Source organism: Mastigoproctus giganteus, chromosome 9, assembly GCF_048544385.1.
Source record: "Mastigoproctus giganteus isolate SK-2022 chromosome 9, ASM4854438v1, whole genome shotgun sequence".
Lineage (NCBI taxonomy): Eukaryota > Metazoa > Arthropoda > Arachnida > Uropygi > Thelyphonidae > Mastigoproctus > Mastigoproctus giganteus.
In genome coordinates this window covers 51,782,988-51,802,805 of record NC_143583.1, presented here as the reverse complement: position 1 = coordinate 51,802,805, position 19,818 = coordinate 51,782,988, and the positions used below count along the sequence as shown (strand labels likewise).

Sequence of the window (19,818 nt, the reverse complement as noted above, 5' to 3'; positions counted from 1 at the left end):
ACTTAAGCCATTCTTCATAACAGCACTCCTTTGTTCCCTTCACCAGTCTTGTTGCCCTTCTCTGTACTCATTCTAGCAACTCTACACTCTTCCTAAAATGAGGCTTCCAGACCTGTACGCAGTACTCAAGGTGTGGCCAATCATTGCCTTATACAAGGGGATAATCATCTCCTTATTGCTGCTCGCAAAATTCCTGTATATCACTGACAAGATCCCAAGACCCACTCTGGCAGCCTGTCTTGCACTGCTCAGAAAACTTCATATCTGATTACACGATTACCCCCAGGTCTCTTTCATTCTCCACCACGCTGAGTGTAACACCACATACTTGGTACATCTCTCTCTGGGGTTATTGCTAGCTATATGCAGTACTTTGCACTTGTCATTATTAAACTTCAGTTGCCACTTCTCAGCCAATCTACCCAACCTTGCCAGATCCTGTTGCAGCAGCACACTGCCATAATTGTTATTAACAACCCTGCCAACCCTTGTATCATCTGCAAACTCTGACATTAAGCTTGATTTACCTTCATTACTATATCACTGATAAATGTACAAAACAACAACGGGGCCAAACACCAAACCCTGAGGGCCTCCTTTAATAACATTAGTCCATGTAGACCAGTGCTTATTGATCATGAGTGCTTCTCCCATTCAACCAAACCATCCTTTTATCCATTGTAGAAACTTGCCCTTAATGCCACACTGCTCTAATTTGTACACTAGTCTTCCATATGCAACAGTGTCAATAGCTTGCTTAAAATCCAAGTATATGATATCAAAATTATTTTTTTCCATCCAGTTCCTTTGTGACCACATTATAGTATCCAATCAAATTGATCAGACAAGACTTCCCTTTGAAAAACAAACACATGCTGTGTCTGAATTATTACTGCTGTCTTATCTAAACGATCCTGCAATGCTTCTTTAACCAGTAACTCCATTATTTTATCTGGAACAGAAGTCAAACTAACAAGTCTGTAATTACTAGTGTCCCTTTGATACCCCTTTGTGAATTGGAGATACATTTGCACATTTCCAGTCCGTGGGGACTTCCCCCGAGTCGAAGGATGCTCTCATAATTATGGCTAAGGGATTGCTTACGTCCTTTGTTGCCTTATTTAATATAACTGATAGATTCCATCCACCCCAGGTGCCTTTGTTATGTACAACTTCAACCATTTCTCCTCCACTTTGCTCTCAGTTATTACAAAATCATTTAACTCCCTGTTAGTTGATAAACATCTGGCCCTCTCCTCCTTGAATAACTCCTCATGCGTGAATGTAGATATAAAATTCTCATTTAGTTCAACAGCTATCTGAGAATGATCATCTACAGTCAAACCACTGATATCAAATAGACCAATCTGATTGATCCCCTTCCTTTTAGAGTTTATATAAGTAAAGAAGTCTTTGCAGTTTTGCTTTGCATCATTTGCCAAAGATTTTTCATAATCTATCTTCACTTCTCTAACCTCTTTTGTGACTTGATTACAGACTAGCTTGTATCTGCCATAGGCTTGTGTCGCCTGACAATTTATGTGCATCTCACGAATCTTCTCTTCTCCACGAGTCTCATTAGTTTCTTCTCCACGAGTTTTTTTCTTTCTTCTTTTTTTTCTTCTCCAGGAGTCTCATTAGTTCATGTGACATCAATTTGGACCTAAACCTAGACCAGTATTTCTTAGTAGGAACAAAAAGCCTAATAGTTTACAAAATTACTTCATTAAAAGCTTCACATCTAGAATTTGCTGTTGGTAACATCATCAGTTGGTCCAACTGTATAGAACCTAAAAAATCTGAGAACACTGTAGTCGCTTTATGAAAGCAAAAAAACCCCTTCCCTTTACCTTTACCCCTGATAGTAGTTAAATCTTTAAGTACATCCCACATCAGTACACTGTGATCGCTGCCACCTAGCATGGCAGTTCCTTTATCTGTAAATTCTTAATGCATGAATAATCACTGCTGATAATCAGATCAAGAGTGAAGACAGATTATGTTTCTCTAACATGCTGCTATAACAAACAATCATCCAATAAATCCACAAAAGCCTTGCTAGTCTGTCAGTGACCAACCGAAAAGTTCCAGCCAATATCTGGGAAGTTAAAATCCCCCATTACAAGGCACTCTGATTTACTGGTCCACTCTATTTCTCTGTATAACTGTTTATTTCAGAGCCATGCCGAGGCGAATGAGGTTCTTGCCTCAGTTAAAAGCAGAAAGGAGTGCCAAAAGTAAGATTAAATAATTGCCAATGTTTTCAATTTTATGTTTTAATTATTCCAATCCAATTATCATCTTGCTTTTGAAAGACAAAATCTTTGTCACGGTACAGTACAGATAGCGAGCTCTGTGTGGGCACAAAAGATGATATAGTTGTACACGTTGGTACTAATGATATTAAGAGTAGGAGACCGGTGGAATTACTTAACAAGTACAGGTCACTGTTGAAAAAAAGCCGTGAATTAGGGTTGAATTTGAAAGTGTCTGAAATTCTGCCCAGACACGATAGGAGGGAGTATATGATGAGAGCCCTGTCGATCAATTCGTCCCTGGAAGGATTGTGCAAGGTTCAAGGGGTAGAATTTTTTTCAGCCTGGTATGTACTTGTTAACAGGAGAGACTGCTTCTACAGGGATGGGATACACTCAAATAGAAAGGGTGCAAGAATGTTTGCTGATGCTATCGAGGCAGTGTAAGGTGGGTCAGAAAACTGCTGGATTGGGGGGATACAAGGACTAATAGATTAACAGTAGCCACTGCAGAGGTGAAAGTGATTCTTGCACTGCTTCAATTGGAATGAGCAGCAGCTTGGAAAATAAGATGCAGGATATTTCAGAGAGTGTTGGGAGTCATTGGGGAACAAGTAAGCACATGGGTTGTGTTAGGGTAGCTAAGAAAAAGAACAGGTGCATGTATACTTGCGTGTACACCAATGCTAGGAGTTTGGTAAATAAATTTGATGAATTTGAGGTATTGCTCAAAGCATCAAAGGCGGATATTGTTGGTATATCAGAGACGTCACACAGATATATGTAATGCAGAACTGGAATTTGGGGAGTACAACGTATACAGAAAGGATAGACAGGATAGGAAGGGAGGAGGGGGTTATGCTATTACTTAAGAAATACATAAAATCCAAGGAAGTGAAGCCAGTCGACATTGCTGGACAGTGTAGTGTCGAGTCAGTTTGGTGTGACATAAGCATTGGGAGATCAAAATTGAGAGTAGGAGTGTGCTATAGGCCTAATGACTCTGATGAGTATAACAACTGTACAGGGAAATAGAGTGGGCCAGTAAATCAGAGAGTCTTATAATGGGGGATTTTAATTTCCCAGATATTGACTGGAATTTGGGGGCTGGTCACTCACACACTAGCAGGGCTTTTGTGGATTTATTGGATGATTGTTTTCTACATCAGCATGTTCGGGAGGAAACTAGAGGCAGCAATACTCTTGATTTGATTATCAGTAGTGATTCTTCATCCATTAAGAATCTGCAGATAGAGGAACAACTAGGTGACAGTGATCACAGTGTGCTGAAGTCGGATTTACTCAAGGAGGTAACTACCATCAGGGGTAAAGGGAAGGGTAATTGCTTTTGTAAACGCTACTACGATGGTCTGAGACAGTATTTAAATTCTATACAGTGGGACCAACTGATGATGTTACCAACAGTAAATTCAAAATGGGAAGCATTCAAAGAACTTATCTTGGAAGCTACTATGCTTTACATACCAACTAAGAAATATTGTTCACGGTTCAGGCCTAAATGGATGTCAGATGAACTAATGAGACATATGGCAGAGAAGAAAAAGGCATGGGATACATATAAATTAACATGTGCCTATGATAGATATAAGTTGATCTGTAACCAAGTTACAAAGTAGGTTAGGCATGCGAAGGCAGATTACGAGAAATCTTTGGCAAGGGATGCAAAGAAAAACAGCAAGGAGTTCTTTACTTATGTAAACTCTAGAAGGAAGGGGATGAATCAGATTGGTCCACTTGATATCGATGGTTCAACTGTTCATGATCCTGCTCAGGTAGTTAACAAACTAAATCAATATTTTGCATCTACATTCACACAAGAGGAGTTATTCAGGAAGGGAAATGCCATAGATGAAGTAAACACTGGCAGTGAGCTAGATGATCTTGTAATAATTCAGAGTAAAGTGGAGGAGAAATTGTTGAAGATAAATACAAGAAAGGCACCTGGGGTGGATGGAATCTATCCATTTATATTCAAGGAAGCAGCAAAGGAAGTAAGCAAACCCTTAGCCATAATTATGAGAGCTTCCTTGGACTCAGGGGAAGTACCCACAGACTGGAGATGTGCAAATGTAAACCCAATTCACAAAGGAGAATCAAAGGCTGACACAAGTAATTATAGACCTGTGAGCTTAACTTCTGTTCTAGGAAAATTAATGGAACCACTGGTTAAAGAAGCACTGCATCATCATCTTGACAAGAATTCAGTTATAGCTCAGACACAGCATGGTTTTGTTAAGGGAAGGTCTTGCCTGACCAGTTTGATTGGACACTATGATGCAGTCACAAAAGAATTGGATGCAGGGAATAACTTTGATATTATATATATGGATCTTAGAAAGGCTTTTGATACTGTTGCACAAATTGTTGCAGTGTGGCATTGGTGGCAAATTGTTGCTATGGATAAAGGGATGGCTGAGTGGCAGAAGACCGAGAGTGGTAATTAATGGACACTGCTCATTGTGGACTAATGTTATTAGTGGAGTCCCTCAGGGTTGAGTGTTGGGTCCATTGTTGTTTTCTGTATTTATAAATAATATTGATGATGGTATATCAAGCTCACTGTCCAATTTTGCAGACAATACAAAGGTTGGCAGGGTTGTTAAGGACGCTACTGATGCTACGCTGCTGCAACAGGATCTGGAAAGGGCTGAGAGGTGGCAAATGAAGTTTAACATTCACACAAGACAAGTAATTTACATTTACAAATGTAAAGTACTACATATGGGAAACAGCAACCCAAGAGCAACAAGTTTAGTGAATGGAACGAAGGGTTGCATACAAAGAAAGGCTTAAGTTTTGCAAATTATAGTGTCTGGAGACTAGGCACCGGCGAGGTGATGTGATAGAGGTGTACAAAGCCTTGAATGGTTTGAGCATGCTCAATGCAGATAGGATACTGCCTCTTGCTCAGAATAATCACCCGAGAGGGCATAAATTCAAATTGAGAAAAGACAGATGTAGGATAGATTGTGCGGAAATTTGCCTTTAGTCAGCGGGTTGTTGAAACAGACTTCCATCCCTTGTTGTGAAAGTTGATAGCCTAAATAAATTTAAGGCTCAGCTGGATAGGCATTTCGAACGAACGGAGGGGTGAAGGGGAATGGTTTTTTTTTTTTTTTTTTGGCTGATGCTGCATAAGCTTGCATCATATGCCTCTACTAATGCTAATGCTAATACACCATGGTTTTTATTAAAAAAAAATTGTGCCATTCACTAAAATATTATATATATGTATTTTTTTATTTAAGGGGAGGGCAAAAGTTTTTATTCTTGCCTCAGGTACTAAAATGGCTTGGCACGGTCCTGGTTCATTGTACTTAATAGAGTCATTAGGCCTGTAACAAACTCATACCCTCATTTTTGCTTTCCCAGTGCTTATGTCACACCAAATTGACTTAACATTGCACTGTCCCTCTATGTAAACTGGATGCACTTCCTACAATTTTATGTGTTTCTTAACTAACAGCATAACCCCTGATCCCTTTCTATCCTGTCTACCCTTTCTGTACATATTGTACTCCCCAAATTCCAATTCTGCATCCTTTATATCTGAGTGGCACCACATCTCTGATATCCCAAAAATATCCACCTTGGATGTCTTAACCAGCACTTCAAATTCATGAAATTTATTTACTATACTCCTAGCATTGTTGTACATTCAAGTATACATGCACTTGTTCTTATTCTTAGTTATTTTAACACAGTCCGTGTATTTACTTGTTTCATGACCGCCAGCAGTTCCTGAAATCCCTAGCAACTGGCTGGGGATTTCGGGGCTGCTGCTCTTTCCAATAGAAGCAGTGCAAGAATCATTTCCACCTCTCCTGCGGCTACTGTTAATCTATTAGTCTGCGAATCTCTCCAAGCTAGCAGTTTACCGACCCATCTAACATTGCCTTGATAGCATCAGAAAATATTTTACCCACTATGGACAAATTCAATGGAACAGTGTGGTGAAATTGAAGCAGTTGCTCTTCACATTTTTTAAAGGCTTTTGGTCATCTGTGGCATAAAGGTCTTCTAAATAAGCTACCATCTTATGGCTTGCCAACTGCTTTTTGTAATTGGGTATCCAGATTTCTCTCTCACTGTGGGTGATGGTACGTAGGGCAGATTTTGGTGTCCAACCTCTGTCAGGCTGCAGCTTGAGAGAGAGGTTGGACACCAAAATTTGAAGATTTCACCCAATTGAAGGCAGTTAGTTTAATTAATGACTTGTCTCTAAGTTTCTTCGCTTACATTCTGTTTCTGCCATATGCTTTTTCTATAGATATTTCAATGGGCACTATTCTTCTGAATTGGCGTCTATAATTCCTGCTATCTCTAGCAAAGCAATCCAAACATGTGCCACAACCAGGAAAATTCCTTTTATTCCAATTTCAAACTCGCAGAGCCAACTTTTCTTCTTCTTCATTTATTCATTCAACTTCTGTTTTCTGGGAAACCTTCCTTCATACGTATTTCCTGAAAATTACAATCTACAGAAGTTCATGTCTAACACTGACAAGTATTTTCTTTCATCTTCTCAACCTTCAGCTCATGTACAGTACTAAGTACTATAGGTTCGAATACCGCCCATGTTTGTTTTCATAAAAAAAAAAAAAAAAAAAAAAATCAATTTATTTTTATGAAAACCCCAAACACAAGAGGTATTAGAACCTATAGTACTTAGTACCATGCTTGGGTTGGAGGTTGAGAAGAAGAAATAATATATTTGTTGATATCAGACTTGAACTTCGGTAGAATTTCAGAAAGACATATGCAGTTGAATGAATAAACTAAGAGGATGAAAAGTTGATTCTGTGAGTTTGAAGTTGGACAGTAAATGGATGTTAGCTGGTGGCGGCATGTGTTTGGACTGTTTTGAAAGAGAGAGAGGGAATTACAGAAGCCAATTCAGAAGAACAGTGCCCATGGAAGTATCTGTAGAAAAGGCATGCAGCAGAACCAGTACGTCTATGAGACAGCGAGTGGAGAGACTCTGTTAGAGGAATCATTAATTAACCTAACTGCCCTCTTTTGAATGGAATCTAGAAGCTTGAGAGAGGTTTTGGTGGCACAACCCCAGATGTGGGAACAATATTCCATGGTAGGGCAGATTTGCGATTTGTACAGAGTGAACAGCTGTTTGGAAAAAAAGTAACGCTGAGAACGAAAGAGAAAAACCAAGTTTTTTAGATGCATAGGAAACAATATTTTTAATGTGCTTGTGCCAAAAGATAATAGAAGTCAGGGTAATCTCCAAAAGAGATATATCAACTTGCCTAGAAATCGGAGTGTCACCAAAGATAAGCATAGGAGCAGAAGAATCCTTTTTGGGAGATATAAGACAAGACAGTTTTAAAAAGATTGAAATCAACTAAGTTGTCTTTGCCGCACTGGAGAATTGCCTGAAGATAATTCTCACTCGGACTCGGACTCCCTCCAGTCACTATCTGGTAGAGTAGAGGTAGCAAGATTATACACTTGCTGATCTGAAAGCCTCCTACAGAATTATCAATAGGTTTGGTCGGGTGTACTAACTAGCGGCCAACCTGTGAGCATTGTTTTAGAGCTGTACCCTCGAAATGTGAGGAAGATTGGATCTCTCCACGATTTTCATCATAACCTCAAAAGTCATCAGTCATACTGCATGATGGAAGAGGTGGGGAAGGGTTGACCGGAATTCAGCTCTAGAGACTAAACATAGGATTGAAATCAACTATGTTGTCTTTGCCCCACTGGGGAATTACCTGTAGATGGCATTTAAAGAATTCGTAGCGGATATTCGATAAGTTGAAGCTGATTGATCAGGGCAAGGTTTCTCAAGATGAAAAGTGGAATGCAATGTGCTGTCATTGGCAAAACTATGGATAGGATTTCCAGTCAAAAGAAGGTCATTAATATACAAGAGGAAAAGAGTGGGGGAAAGAATTTAACCTTGAATACCAGCATTAATGCAGAAATTAGAAGACAGAGAACCATCTACCATCACCCAAAGTGAGCAATCAGTAAGAAAACTGGATAACCAATTACAAAAAAAAAAAAAAAAACAGTTGGCAAACCATAAGGTCGAATATTGTTTAGAAGACCTTTGTGCCAAATATGATCGAAAGCCTTTGAGATGTCAAAAGCAACTGCTTGTGTTTCACCGAACTTTTCCATTGAATTTGTCCATAAAATGGGTAACATAAGCCAGAATATCACCAGTGGGTAGACAACTGATGGAATCCATACTGGTGATCACTGAGCAGATGGAAAGTTTCTAGACAGTTTAAGAGTTGGCAGTTAATTGATTTCTCCATTATTTTAGAAAGAGAAGTAACTGCAATTGGATATGAGCAAATTTCCAAGTAGAAGATAAAACACCTTTGAAATAAGAAAGTGAAAAAAAAGGGGCAAAGAACAGGTTTTCAGAACAAGTGGAGAAATACCATCAGGATCTGGAGCTTTCTTAGCATCAAGATTCATCAAAATTCTTCTGACATCCTTTTGATGGAAGACCACAGGAGGTACCGAATGGAGCAAATTTTGCCCATCTCTGCTCCCACCTCTGTCAAAACCATCTGGTTTTGACAGAGGTGGGAGCAGAGATGGGCAAAATTTGCATCCAATAGCTTTGGCAAGAGACCAGAATGCTCAGCTACCATTAGGGCAAGAAGCAAGTTTTCTAATCTTAGCCTGTTCAAAATCTAGTTTGGACTGATAATTAGCTGCTTTATAATTCTTGCAAGCTTTGGTGTAGGCAGAAAATGAAACTGAAGAATTGGAAATAAGCCAATTACGATATGCAACGTTCTTTCTCCCAACCATCAGGCTTTCGTAATCTAGATGACTAGAATGTTCTTTTCTCTTGAACAGCCTTAGCACATTTATTGAAAAACCAAGGTTTAGATAAAGGACGAGATTTTAAAGTGGAGTGTGGGATAAAGGATTCCATTCCTGCAAGAATAATTTCACTGACACGATCTGAGCAAACGTTGACATCAGAAGTTTTGAAACAGCAATCCAACCAAGGAAAAGAAGAAAAGAAATCTCGCAGGTCATCCCATTTTGCATTCTTGTAATGCCAAACAATAAGAGGTTGGGAATAGCTATGAGATAAAGGTTCCATTGGAGAAGAGAATCACCAAGTTGTGATCTGAGGTCACTAAAGGACCTCTTACTTCGACCGTGTACTTAGAAGGGTTGTTTGTGGGAAAAAGATCAAGGGTGTTGGTTGTATGGTTAGGATTGTCCGGTATTCTTGAAGGTAAATGAACAATCTGTGCAAGGTCACTAGTAATTGCAAAAGCCTCGGCATCTCAACCAGCTGGGTCAGTGTGACTAGAAAACGGAAGCCAGCTGGAGTTGTGAACATTAAAATCACCAAGGAAAATTACCTCACTGTTAGGAAAGCTGGACTGGAGAAAGTCAAGTTGCAAAGAGAGGAAGCCAAAGAGCTCCAAGTGATTTGTGGAGTTGGGAGAACGGTAGAGACAACAGATGAATTTGACACAATGATGTACAGAGATTTTAAGCCAGAGAAAATCAAAGAGAGGAGATCAAATTGCCAAGTCTCTGACAGGGAATATCAGAACAGACATATGCACAAGTACCATGTTTTAGGCGAAAGGAATCACACAGCGAATAATTTGGGCATCTGAGATGAGCAGTAGTTGAATCAACCGATAATTGAGATTCTGTCAGAAAAAGTACATGGGGTTTGGCAGACTGCAAGTGGAAATGGACATTGTTGAGATTAGAATTGAGACCACATATATTTGTGAAATGAATTCGAAGTGCTTGTGAGGTTTAGATCTTTTCGCAGATAAGGTTGATCTATTTAGTTTGACAATTCATGGTGTATTCAATAGTAAGAAAAAGTGGGTAGGACATGCTTTATGAAGTAATGAAATTTTTGGATATGGCGTACACAAGGTAAGAATATACCCAGATCCTTGACATAATGTGGCCTCGACAATGCCCCCCCCCCGCATACACACTACTCGGACTTCCTCCAGTCACTATCTGGCAGAGTAGAGGTAGCAAGATTATACACTAGCTGATCTGAAGCCCCCTAGAGAGTTACCAATAGGTTCGGTCCGGTGTACTAACTAGCAGCCGGCCTGCGAACACCGTTTTAGAGCTGTACCCTCGAATGTAAGGAAGACTGTATCTCACCACGATGTTCATCATAACCTCAAAAGTCATCAATCATACTACACGATGGAAGAGATGGGGAAGGGTTGACCGGAACTTAGCTCTGGAGACTAAACATGGGTTCCACCTCTTCAAGCCTCCAATAAGCAAAGTGGTGGTATTACACCGGTTGATAGGAGTCATCTACCACCACCTAGTACTGCCTGGTAACACAGAGGGGGCGGAATTCCTCCATGTGGTGTGGGCGCCACACCTCAACCCCTGCTTACGTTGGTTCACTCCTGGGTGGTCACCCACCATGTACTTGTGCATGGAGGTTATACCCAGCCTATTACCACAAGTGATAAGTGAAACTTTTCTGTTAATACTACTCTAGTTTTTAGGCCAACTAATAACATACACATTATCAATTCTCTAAGTGGCAGACAGATTTTGAATGAATCCCACATACTTTCAGGTTGTTGTACCCCATTTAAGCATCTTGAAATGCTGGCATTAAGAACAAGCAGTTTTTGGTTTGATTTTTGTTTTTAAATTATAATATATCACCACAACAGGATATAAAATAAAATAAAGATTGAAATTACTTTGATACTACCACTTGTACTAATTGAAAATGGCCCATTTTTTCAGACCCATAACTCTTTTTTCCTTCTCCTTTCCTTTCTGTCCTCTGTACATTGTTCTCCCCATATTCCAATTCCATATCCTTTATGCCTGAGTGACACATGCCTCAGATATGTTTCAATGTCCACAGGTGATGATCTAACCAGTTCAAATTTATTCACTATATACCTAGTATCAGCATACAAGCAAATATACAGAGTTCAGTCCCAGAGGTGAAAGTCGGCTGAAACCGTTGATCAGAACTGATCGGCGCACTACTGTTGCTTGACTTGCCATCCAAATGAACCTTGGGGCCACCAGAAAGGTCTCCAACACGACAGTGCAGCGAACCCTGTTGCGTATTGGGCTATGAAGCAGACTTTTGGTGACAGCACCCATGCTGATGGCCGTTCATGGCAAAGAATGGTGTCAGTTTGCACAGCAATACTGACACTGGAACCGAGCCGAGTGGCAATGGATGGCCTTCTTTGTTGAGTCACAGTTTCCACTCCACTGAGTGGATGGACAGTGGCGTATTAGATGTGAAACCTCCGAGAACAGACACCCGTACACGACTGTAGGCAGAAGGCAGGCTGGTGGGGGTGGCGTTATGGTCTGGGGAATGTTTCATGGCATGGCTTGGGTCTGCTGATACCTCTGGAGGGCAACCCTGAATGCAAATGGTTACCCTTCAATCGTCGCCAATCAAGTACACCCGCATATGTGGACCGTGTTCCCTGGGGGTGATGATTTCTATCAGCAAGACAATGCACCACGCCATGTTGCCAGAATTATCCGTGAGTGGTTTGAGGAGCATGACGAAGACTTCAAGCTACTCAATTGGCCACCGAATTCTCCGCATCTTAACTCAATTGAAAATATATGGGACCACCTCAAGCGCCACATCAGACGAATCCTCCACCAAGAACCTATAGAAACTCCGGGGCGCAGCGTGCATGATCACAGATATCCGTAGTAACCTTCCGCAGACTTACTGAATCCCTCCCATGGCGGCTCACTGCAAAAGGTGCATATTCTGGATATTAGGTAGCTGGTCATAACCCTAACACAGTCATATATTTGCTTTTGCCATGAGGGCCCCCCCCAGAAGGCCTTGTAATCTCCAAAGCCTTGCTTTTCAGGTTGCTACATGTCCATAGAAGCAGTGCTAGAATCTTATCTGTACCTGTGCTTCTGTTAATCAATTAGACTGTGTATCCAGCCCCAACTCTTGTATTTAGCTTCAAAAGCCTAAGAGCCGTCTTGTTAGGAGTACTGTGAGCAAAATGAACATTCAGGACAACTAATGCAGATAATACATTTTGTGTCACTCCGAAATAGGGGATACGTTTTAATATGGAAATTTTTAGGAAAGATAAGCAAGATAAAATGGGAAGGGGGAGGAAGTCATGCTAGTTATTGAAAGAAATGCATACCAAGATTCTAATTTTGGGGTGGTACATGCCAGCATAGAAACTCTCTGGAGTGCAAGAAAAAAAAAGGAAATAAGGAAGTAAGAAAGAAAAGGAAAATAAGGTATGATATAGAACAGATGATTGTTAGATGAAATGGAAGGACAAGTGGGAGAGGGAACTTGCCAAAAGAGTCAAGACTATTCTAGACTTGATCTTCAATGCCCAACCCATATAGTACAGGAACTGCTTGCAGATTATCATGTAGGTCTTAGTAGATTTCTTACTTCATTTCCCCCCTAATAGTCTGAATATAGTTAAATACAACCAGGGTGCTTTTTCTACCCAAGCTCAAAGGGGTCTTTTATAACGGTGAATGGGGGGGGGTAATACAAAGACACTAATAGGTTTCAAAACTTTAATTCACCACTTTTATTAATTTTCATAAATAGCTAAACCACAAAAAGGTATGTAAGGTTTCCTTAATATAACACCACACTCAAAACAATTATCCTCATACCCAAGTATGATGGCTTTTTTGCTTTGGTTTCTTCAGCTTTGTCTTTCTCATCAACCAACTGTTGTGGAACATTCACTAAATCCTTTCCTGAATCAACTCCAATGATTTCCTGTACAATAATCAAAAAAGACAATAACTGAGTTTAAGTGTAAAATGATGGTTTATTTATTAATTATATTAATAAACTAAAAATGGTAAAACGTATAAGTAAATAAAAAATTAAATTAATATAATTTGAATGGAAAATAAATAAAAACCATCCCACATCACCTGACCACCTCCTCTAATAATTTGTTTAGTTACTCCTTAAATTTATTCAAACTACCTACTTCTACAGAACCACATAGAAGTTTGTTCCAATAATCAACTACCTGGCTGAAAGCAAATTTCTGCACAACGATCCATCATCAATTTAAATTTATGCCCCTTAAACCATTCAAAGGCACCACCGGTCTTTTCTCTCTTTTTTCTCTTTTTTTCATTTACGTTTTTTAACCTCTTTATGACAACCAAGGATTGGAGATCTGCATTTCTACTTCCTTCCGCTCATTTTAAAATCTGTTTAAAATATTTTCACCCCATTCCCCACCTTAGTTCTTTTTAATGCTTCTTCCAACCTAAATTTAACCACCATCTACCAAAAATATTTTATTGCAGATTTATACAAGGTGAGTACCATTTTCTAAGCATTTGCTATTAATTTTTTAGTCAGATTTATCACGGTATTATAAGGTTACTATAATTTCACTATTACCATTCAAAGGCTTAATCAGAAGTCTGCAGGCACCTAGTTTCTGCACACTGCAATTTGCAGAACTAAAGCCTTTCCTAGCAAGAGCACCCTTTTCTTCTCTCCTCTTTGCAGCTATTTCGACAGTTCCACATCCTTCCAAATGAGGCCTCCAGACCTGTATGCAGAAATCAAGATATGGCCTAATTATTGCCTTAAACAACAGGATAATCACTTCCTTTTCCCTACTGGCAACACTCCTGTATATCATTGACAAAACCCAATGAGCTGTCATGGCAGCCTGTCTGCAGTACTCAGAAAACTTCATCTCTGCACAATTATCCCCAAGTCGTTTTTAATTCTCCACCACTCTCATACTTGCAATAATCCAAGAATAACATACCAAGTATGTTATTCTTGGATTATTTCTACCCATATTCAGTAATTTGCATGTGGATATGAATAATTTGCCTAATTTTTCTATATCTTCCTAAGCATATCCTGATAGCTGTCATTAACAACCTTGCCAACCTTTTCTACCATCTGCATTCTTAGACATTAAGCCCATTTTGCTTTCATCAATATCATTAATAAATATTGAAGACAACGGTTCCAGCAGGAACCTTGGTGGATGACTCCACTAACCAGTTTCTTTGTTACCGCTTCATAGTATCCAATCAGATTGGTCAGACAAGATTGCCTCTTAACAAATCCATGTGATTGCATTACTTCTTTAATCAGTGACCCCATTATTTCCCCTGGAACAGAAATAAAGCTTACAGGTTTGTAATTATTCAACTTTGATGACTTTTTATCAGAATATGTGAGACACCTGCACAACACTAATATATAGGGATGTTCCCTGAATCCAAGGATGCCCTCACAATAATGGCAAAAAGTTTGCTTACTTCTTTTGCTGCTGCTTCTTACATAATTGGGTAGATTCTATCAGCCACAGGTGCCTTACCTTCTTTTAGGTTAAACAATTTTTCTTCCTTTTCTTCTCAGTTATTGCCAAATAGTTTATCTCCTAGTCAGAATTAGATAAAACTTCTGGCATACACATCTCTAAAAGCTTCATTCGCTAGGTTTGATATTATTTATTTATTCAGTTTGTCAGAACCTGGATTGGACCAGCAACAGTTATGTCATCCACATCTAGAGGCCATATGGTTGATATGTTTTCTTTTAGTTTCCATACACAATGAAATTTTTGCTACTTTTATTTGCATTCTTAGCCAGAAACCAAGTCTGCCAAAACGCTTCTATCTGCTATTGCTTGCTTGCTTATCCCCCCCACCACCACAGTGACTGTTATTGCAGAATAATTTATACTGATTATAGATTTCTCTGTTCTTTAATATTCTATAAGCATTATTACTGAAAAGAATTTAAAAACTGTCTGAGACCATTACAATCATCTTTATGAAAGCAAAATCCCTTCCCTTACCCTTGACAGTAGTTATATTTAAGTTGATCCTACATCGATATACATTGTGATCCCTGCCACTAGGGCTTCTTTATCCGGAGATTCCTATCATTTTCCCTCTAATATTATTTTCCCTCTGCTCCAATATATCTGTTTGCATTGAAAATTCTCAAGTGTTTTTGACTGCACTGGAACATGATTTGGAAGGCATTACATTGAACTTCTATTTGCATGCTTCTTGGCATAAGATATTGTTTATCTGTTTAAAAATTTCTTATCCAATTAGCATTAGCATTAGTTAGCATTAGCATTAGTAGAGGCATTTGATGCAAGAAAGCAAGCTTATGCAGCATCAGCCAAAAAAAAAAAAAATAATAAAAATAATAAATAAAAAAAAAATAAAAAATAACCACTTCCACTTCACCCCTCTGTTCATTCGAAATACCTGTCCAGCTGAGCCTTAAACTTATTTAGGCTATCAACTTCCACGACAAGGGATGGAAGTCTATTCCACCAACCAACCACCTGCTGGCTAAAGGCAAATTTCCTCACGTCTATCCTACATCTGTCTTTTCTCGATTTGAATTTATACCCTCTCAGGTGATTATTCTGAGCAAGAGGAAGAATCCCATCAGCACTGAACATGCTCAAACCATTCAAGGCTTTATACACCTCTATCAGATCACCTCGCCGGTGCCTAGTCTCCAGACACTATAATTTGCAAAACTTAAGCCTTTCTTCGTAAGAGCACCCCTTTGTTCCATTCACTAATCTTGTTGCCCTTCTCTGTACTCGTTCCAGAATCTCTACATCCTTCTTGAAATGAGGCTTCCAGACCTGTATACAGTACTCTAGGTGTGGTCTGACCATTGCCTTATACAAGGGAATAATCACCTCCTTATCCCTGCTAGAAAAATTTCTATATATCATCGACAATACACCATGAGCTACTCTTGCAGCCCGTCTGCACTGCTCAGAAAACTTCATATCTGCCTGCACAACCAACCCCAGGTCCCTTTCATTCTCTACCACTATCAGTGTAGTACCACAGAGTTGATACGTTGCTCTGGGGTTGCTGTTTCCCATATTTAGTACTTAATATTTGCCAATGTTAAACGTCATTTGCCACCTCTCAGCCCATCTGCTCAACATTTCCAGATCCTGCTGCAGTAGCATAGTGTCAGTAGTGTCCTTGACAACCCTGCCAACCTTCGTATCATCTGCAAACTTGGACATTAAGATTGATATACCATCATCAATAGCATTTATAAATACAGAAAACAATAATGGACCCAATACTGAACCCTGAGGGACTCCACTAATAACATTAGTCCACGATGAGCAGTGTTCAATTTCCAGGATTCACAAATTCTGGATTATGCAGATTAAGAATCCTGACTATTAGAATGTGTTACAGCATTGTGCCCTGATTGGGAGTGGCCATACTTCCAAATAAAACACCTAATTGGATATCCAATGCATAGATGAATTTTACAAGAAACTCTGAATTTTAGTACTTCAAACCAGAGCCGTAGCTAGTTTTTTGGTGCACTTGGCAAATTTGTGGCTATGAGCCTTTTTACGATAATTAATCAAACCATCGTAAAAAGGTGCGTAAATAAAATTATCATAATAAATAATAATAAGTACAGTCTGATCTTTGTTTAACAAACTTCTTTATAGCAGATTTTTCTGTTTAGCGAATTTCTTTGAATTCCCCTTCGCAATTACATTTAAAATAGTGTTCGTAGAACAAAGAAAATTTTCTATATGAGATTACGTGGTTAACACATTATGAGAGATTTAACCGGGTACGCATTGTTTATTTATGCAACAGTGCTTTTGCTAAGCGCAATGGTAATCTCTTTGACCAAAAAGATTACCGCAACTTAGTGATACCTGTAAAATCTGTCACACATTTGATTGGATACCATGATATGGTCACAAAGGAGCTGGAGGCAAAAAATAATTTTGTTGTAGTAGTAGTAGTGGCATGTGATGCAAGAAAGCAAGTGTATGAATTTATGCAGCATCAGCCAAAAAAAAAAAAAAAATCACACCATTCCTTCCAAATGCCTGTCCAGTTCCTATTTAAATTTATTCAACCTATCAACTTCCACAACGACAGATGGAAGTTTGTGATATACTTGGATTTCAAGAAAGCTTTTGATACTGTTCACATGGAAGACTACTGTAAAAATTGGAGTAGAATGGTATTAAGGGCAAGTTGCTATAATGGATAAAAGGGTGGTTGAGTGGGAGACGACAGAGAGTGGTAACCAATGGACCCTGCTCTTTGTGGAATAATATTATTAGTGGAGTCTCCCAGGGTTCGGTATTGGGCCCAATGTTGTTTTGTATATTTATCAATGATATTGTTGAGGGTATATCAGGTATGTCCAAGTATGCAGATAATACAACGGTTAGCAGAGTTGTTAATGACAGTAATGGCAGTGTGCTACTGCAACAGGATCTAGACAATTTGGGCAAATGGGCTGAGATGTGGCAACTGAAGTTTAACATTGACAAATGCAAAGTACTGCATATGGGTAGAAAATGAACTCCAGTGAAACATACCAACTGTGTGGTATGATAGTTAGGGTGGTAGAAAATGAAAAAGACCTGGGAGTAAATGTACAGTCAATTATGAAGTTTTCTGAACAGTGCAGACAGGCAGCCAGAGCAGGTCATGGGATCTTGTCAATGATATACAAGGATTTTGCAAGCAGGGATAAGGAGGTGATTATCTCCTTGTATAAGGCAATGGTCAGGCCACACCTTGAGTACTGTGTACAGGTCTGGAGACCTCAATTTAGGAAGGATGTAGAGCTGCTGGGGCAAGCAGAGAAGGGCAGCAAGATTGGTGAGGGGGAACGAAGGGGTTCTCTCTCTTACCAAGAAAGTCTCAAGTTCTGCAAAATAGTAGCTTCTGGAGAGTAGGCACTTGTGAGGGTGTGATTGATTGAGGCGTATAAGGCCTTGAATGGGTTGAGCAGGCTTAATTCTGATGGGATTAAGACCTTCCTATTGTTCAGATTACGAGCCTGAGGGAGCAGAAATTCAAATTGAGAAAGACAGTTATAGAATAAATGTGCAGAAATTTGCCTTAGCCAGCGGGTAGTTGATTGCTGGAACAGACTTCCATCTGTTGTTACATAATTTGATAGTTTCAATAAATTGAAGGAGGAACTCGACAACCTTTTAGATGGAGTGGATGTGTGAAATGGGTTTTTTTTTTGGCGCTGATACTACATAAGCTTGCTTTCTTGTATCACATACCTCTACTACTACTACTACATACCGAGAAGTCGAGTTGGTCAACTACTTTCTATGGATACTTTCTGTATTCAGAGCCAGTGGGCAGATTAAGGGTATTCCACATTCAGACAACAGGCTCTGGTCAACCTTTTCTACTGTAAGCACCCTGTTAGAGTTTTATAAGAGAGTGGTTTTCCTGTACCCCAACAAAGAGTGATCTGTTGTTTCGCTAAAGTGAATATCTGAATCGTCTGCAAACTTAGACATTAAGCCTGATATACCTTCATCAATATCATTAATAAATACAGAAAACAAGGAACCAACACTGAACCCTGAGGAACTCCACTAATAACATTACTCCACGACGAGAGCACTGTCCACTGATTACCACTCTATCTTCTTCCACTCAACCATCCCTCTATCCATTCTAGCAACTTGCCCTTACTGCCACACTGCTCCAATTTGTACAGTAGTCTTCCATGTGCAACAGTATCAAAAGCTTTCCAAAGATCAAAGTATATGATATCAAAATAATTTTTTGCATCCAATCAAATTGGTCAGACAAGACTTCCTCTTAAAAAACCTATGCTGTGGCTGAATTATAACTGAAGTCTTGTCTGGGTGATCCTGCAGTGCTTCTTTAACCAGTTCCTCCATTAATTTCCCTGGAACAGAAGTTAAACTAACAGGTCTGTAATTACTTGTGTCACCCTTTGATCCTCCTTTGTGAATTAGGGTCACATTTGCACATCCCCAACCCATGGGTACCTCCCCTGAGTCCAAGGAACATGTCATAATTATGGCTAAGGGTTTGTTTACTTCCTTTGCTGCCTCCTTCAATATAACTGGATAGATCCAATCCACCCCAAGTGCCTTTCTTATGTTTATCTTCAACAATTTCTGCTCCATTTGACTCTCATTTATTAAGAAATCATTTAGCTCATTGCCTGGGTTTAATACAACTCTGGCATTCCCCTCCCAGAATAACTCCTCATTTGTAAATGTAGATGCAAAATACTGATTCAGTTTGTTAGCTACCTAAGCAGGATCATCAACAGTTGAACCCTTGACATGGTGGACCAATCTGATTCATCTCCTTCCTTCTAGAGTTTACATAAGTTACTCTTCGCATCTTTTGCCAAAGATTTCTTGTAATCTGCCTAACCTCCCTGTTGACTTGATTACAGACTAGCATATATCTACCATAGGCTGGTCTGTAATCAAGTCAACAGGGAGGATAGGCAGTATCTTAAACTTATTCAGTATCTCAGAACGTATACAGTTCTTGAATGGTGGAGTGCTGTGCATTCAAGCATGTACCGATGAAGCAGTCGCCTGATTGGTTACTTAAAAGTTGCGTTCTGGATGGCAAATAGATGTAAGCTGCTATGCAATATGTAGTCAGATTTAAGGATGCATGCAGGCTTGAATCGCCCTCTGAAAACACGCCATTTGGCAAAAATTTA

At 39.4% G+C, this 19,818-nt stretch overlaps 1 protein-coding gene across 5 annotated transcripts in view; it reads right to left on the bottom strand.

The window, feature by feature from the left end:
- LOC150080216 (histone-lysine N-methyltransferase 2C-like) overlaps window positions 1–19,818 on the bottom strand; it is a 1,301,638-nt gene that overhangs the window by 411,643 nt on the left and 870,177 nt on the right. For all 5 annotated transcript variants that reach the window (XM_090381514.1, XM_090381519.1, XM_090381517.1 and 2 more), the window contains one exon: window positions 12,936–13,044. In XM_090381514.1, the coding sequence (XP_090237640.1) occupies window positions 12,936–13,044 (109 nt within the window). The remainder of the gene's footprint in view (window positions 1–12,935; window positions 13,045–19,818) is intronic.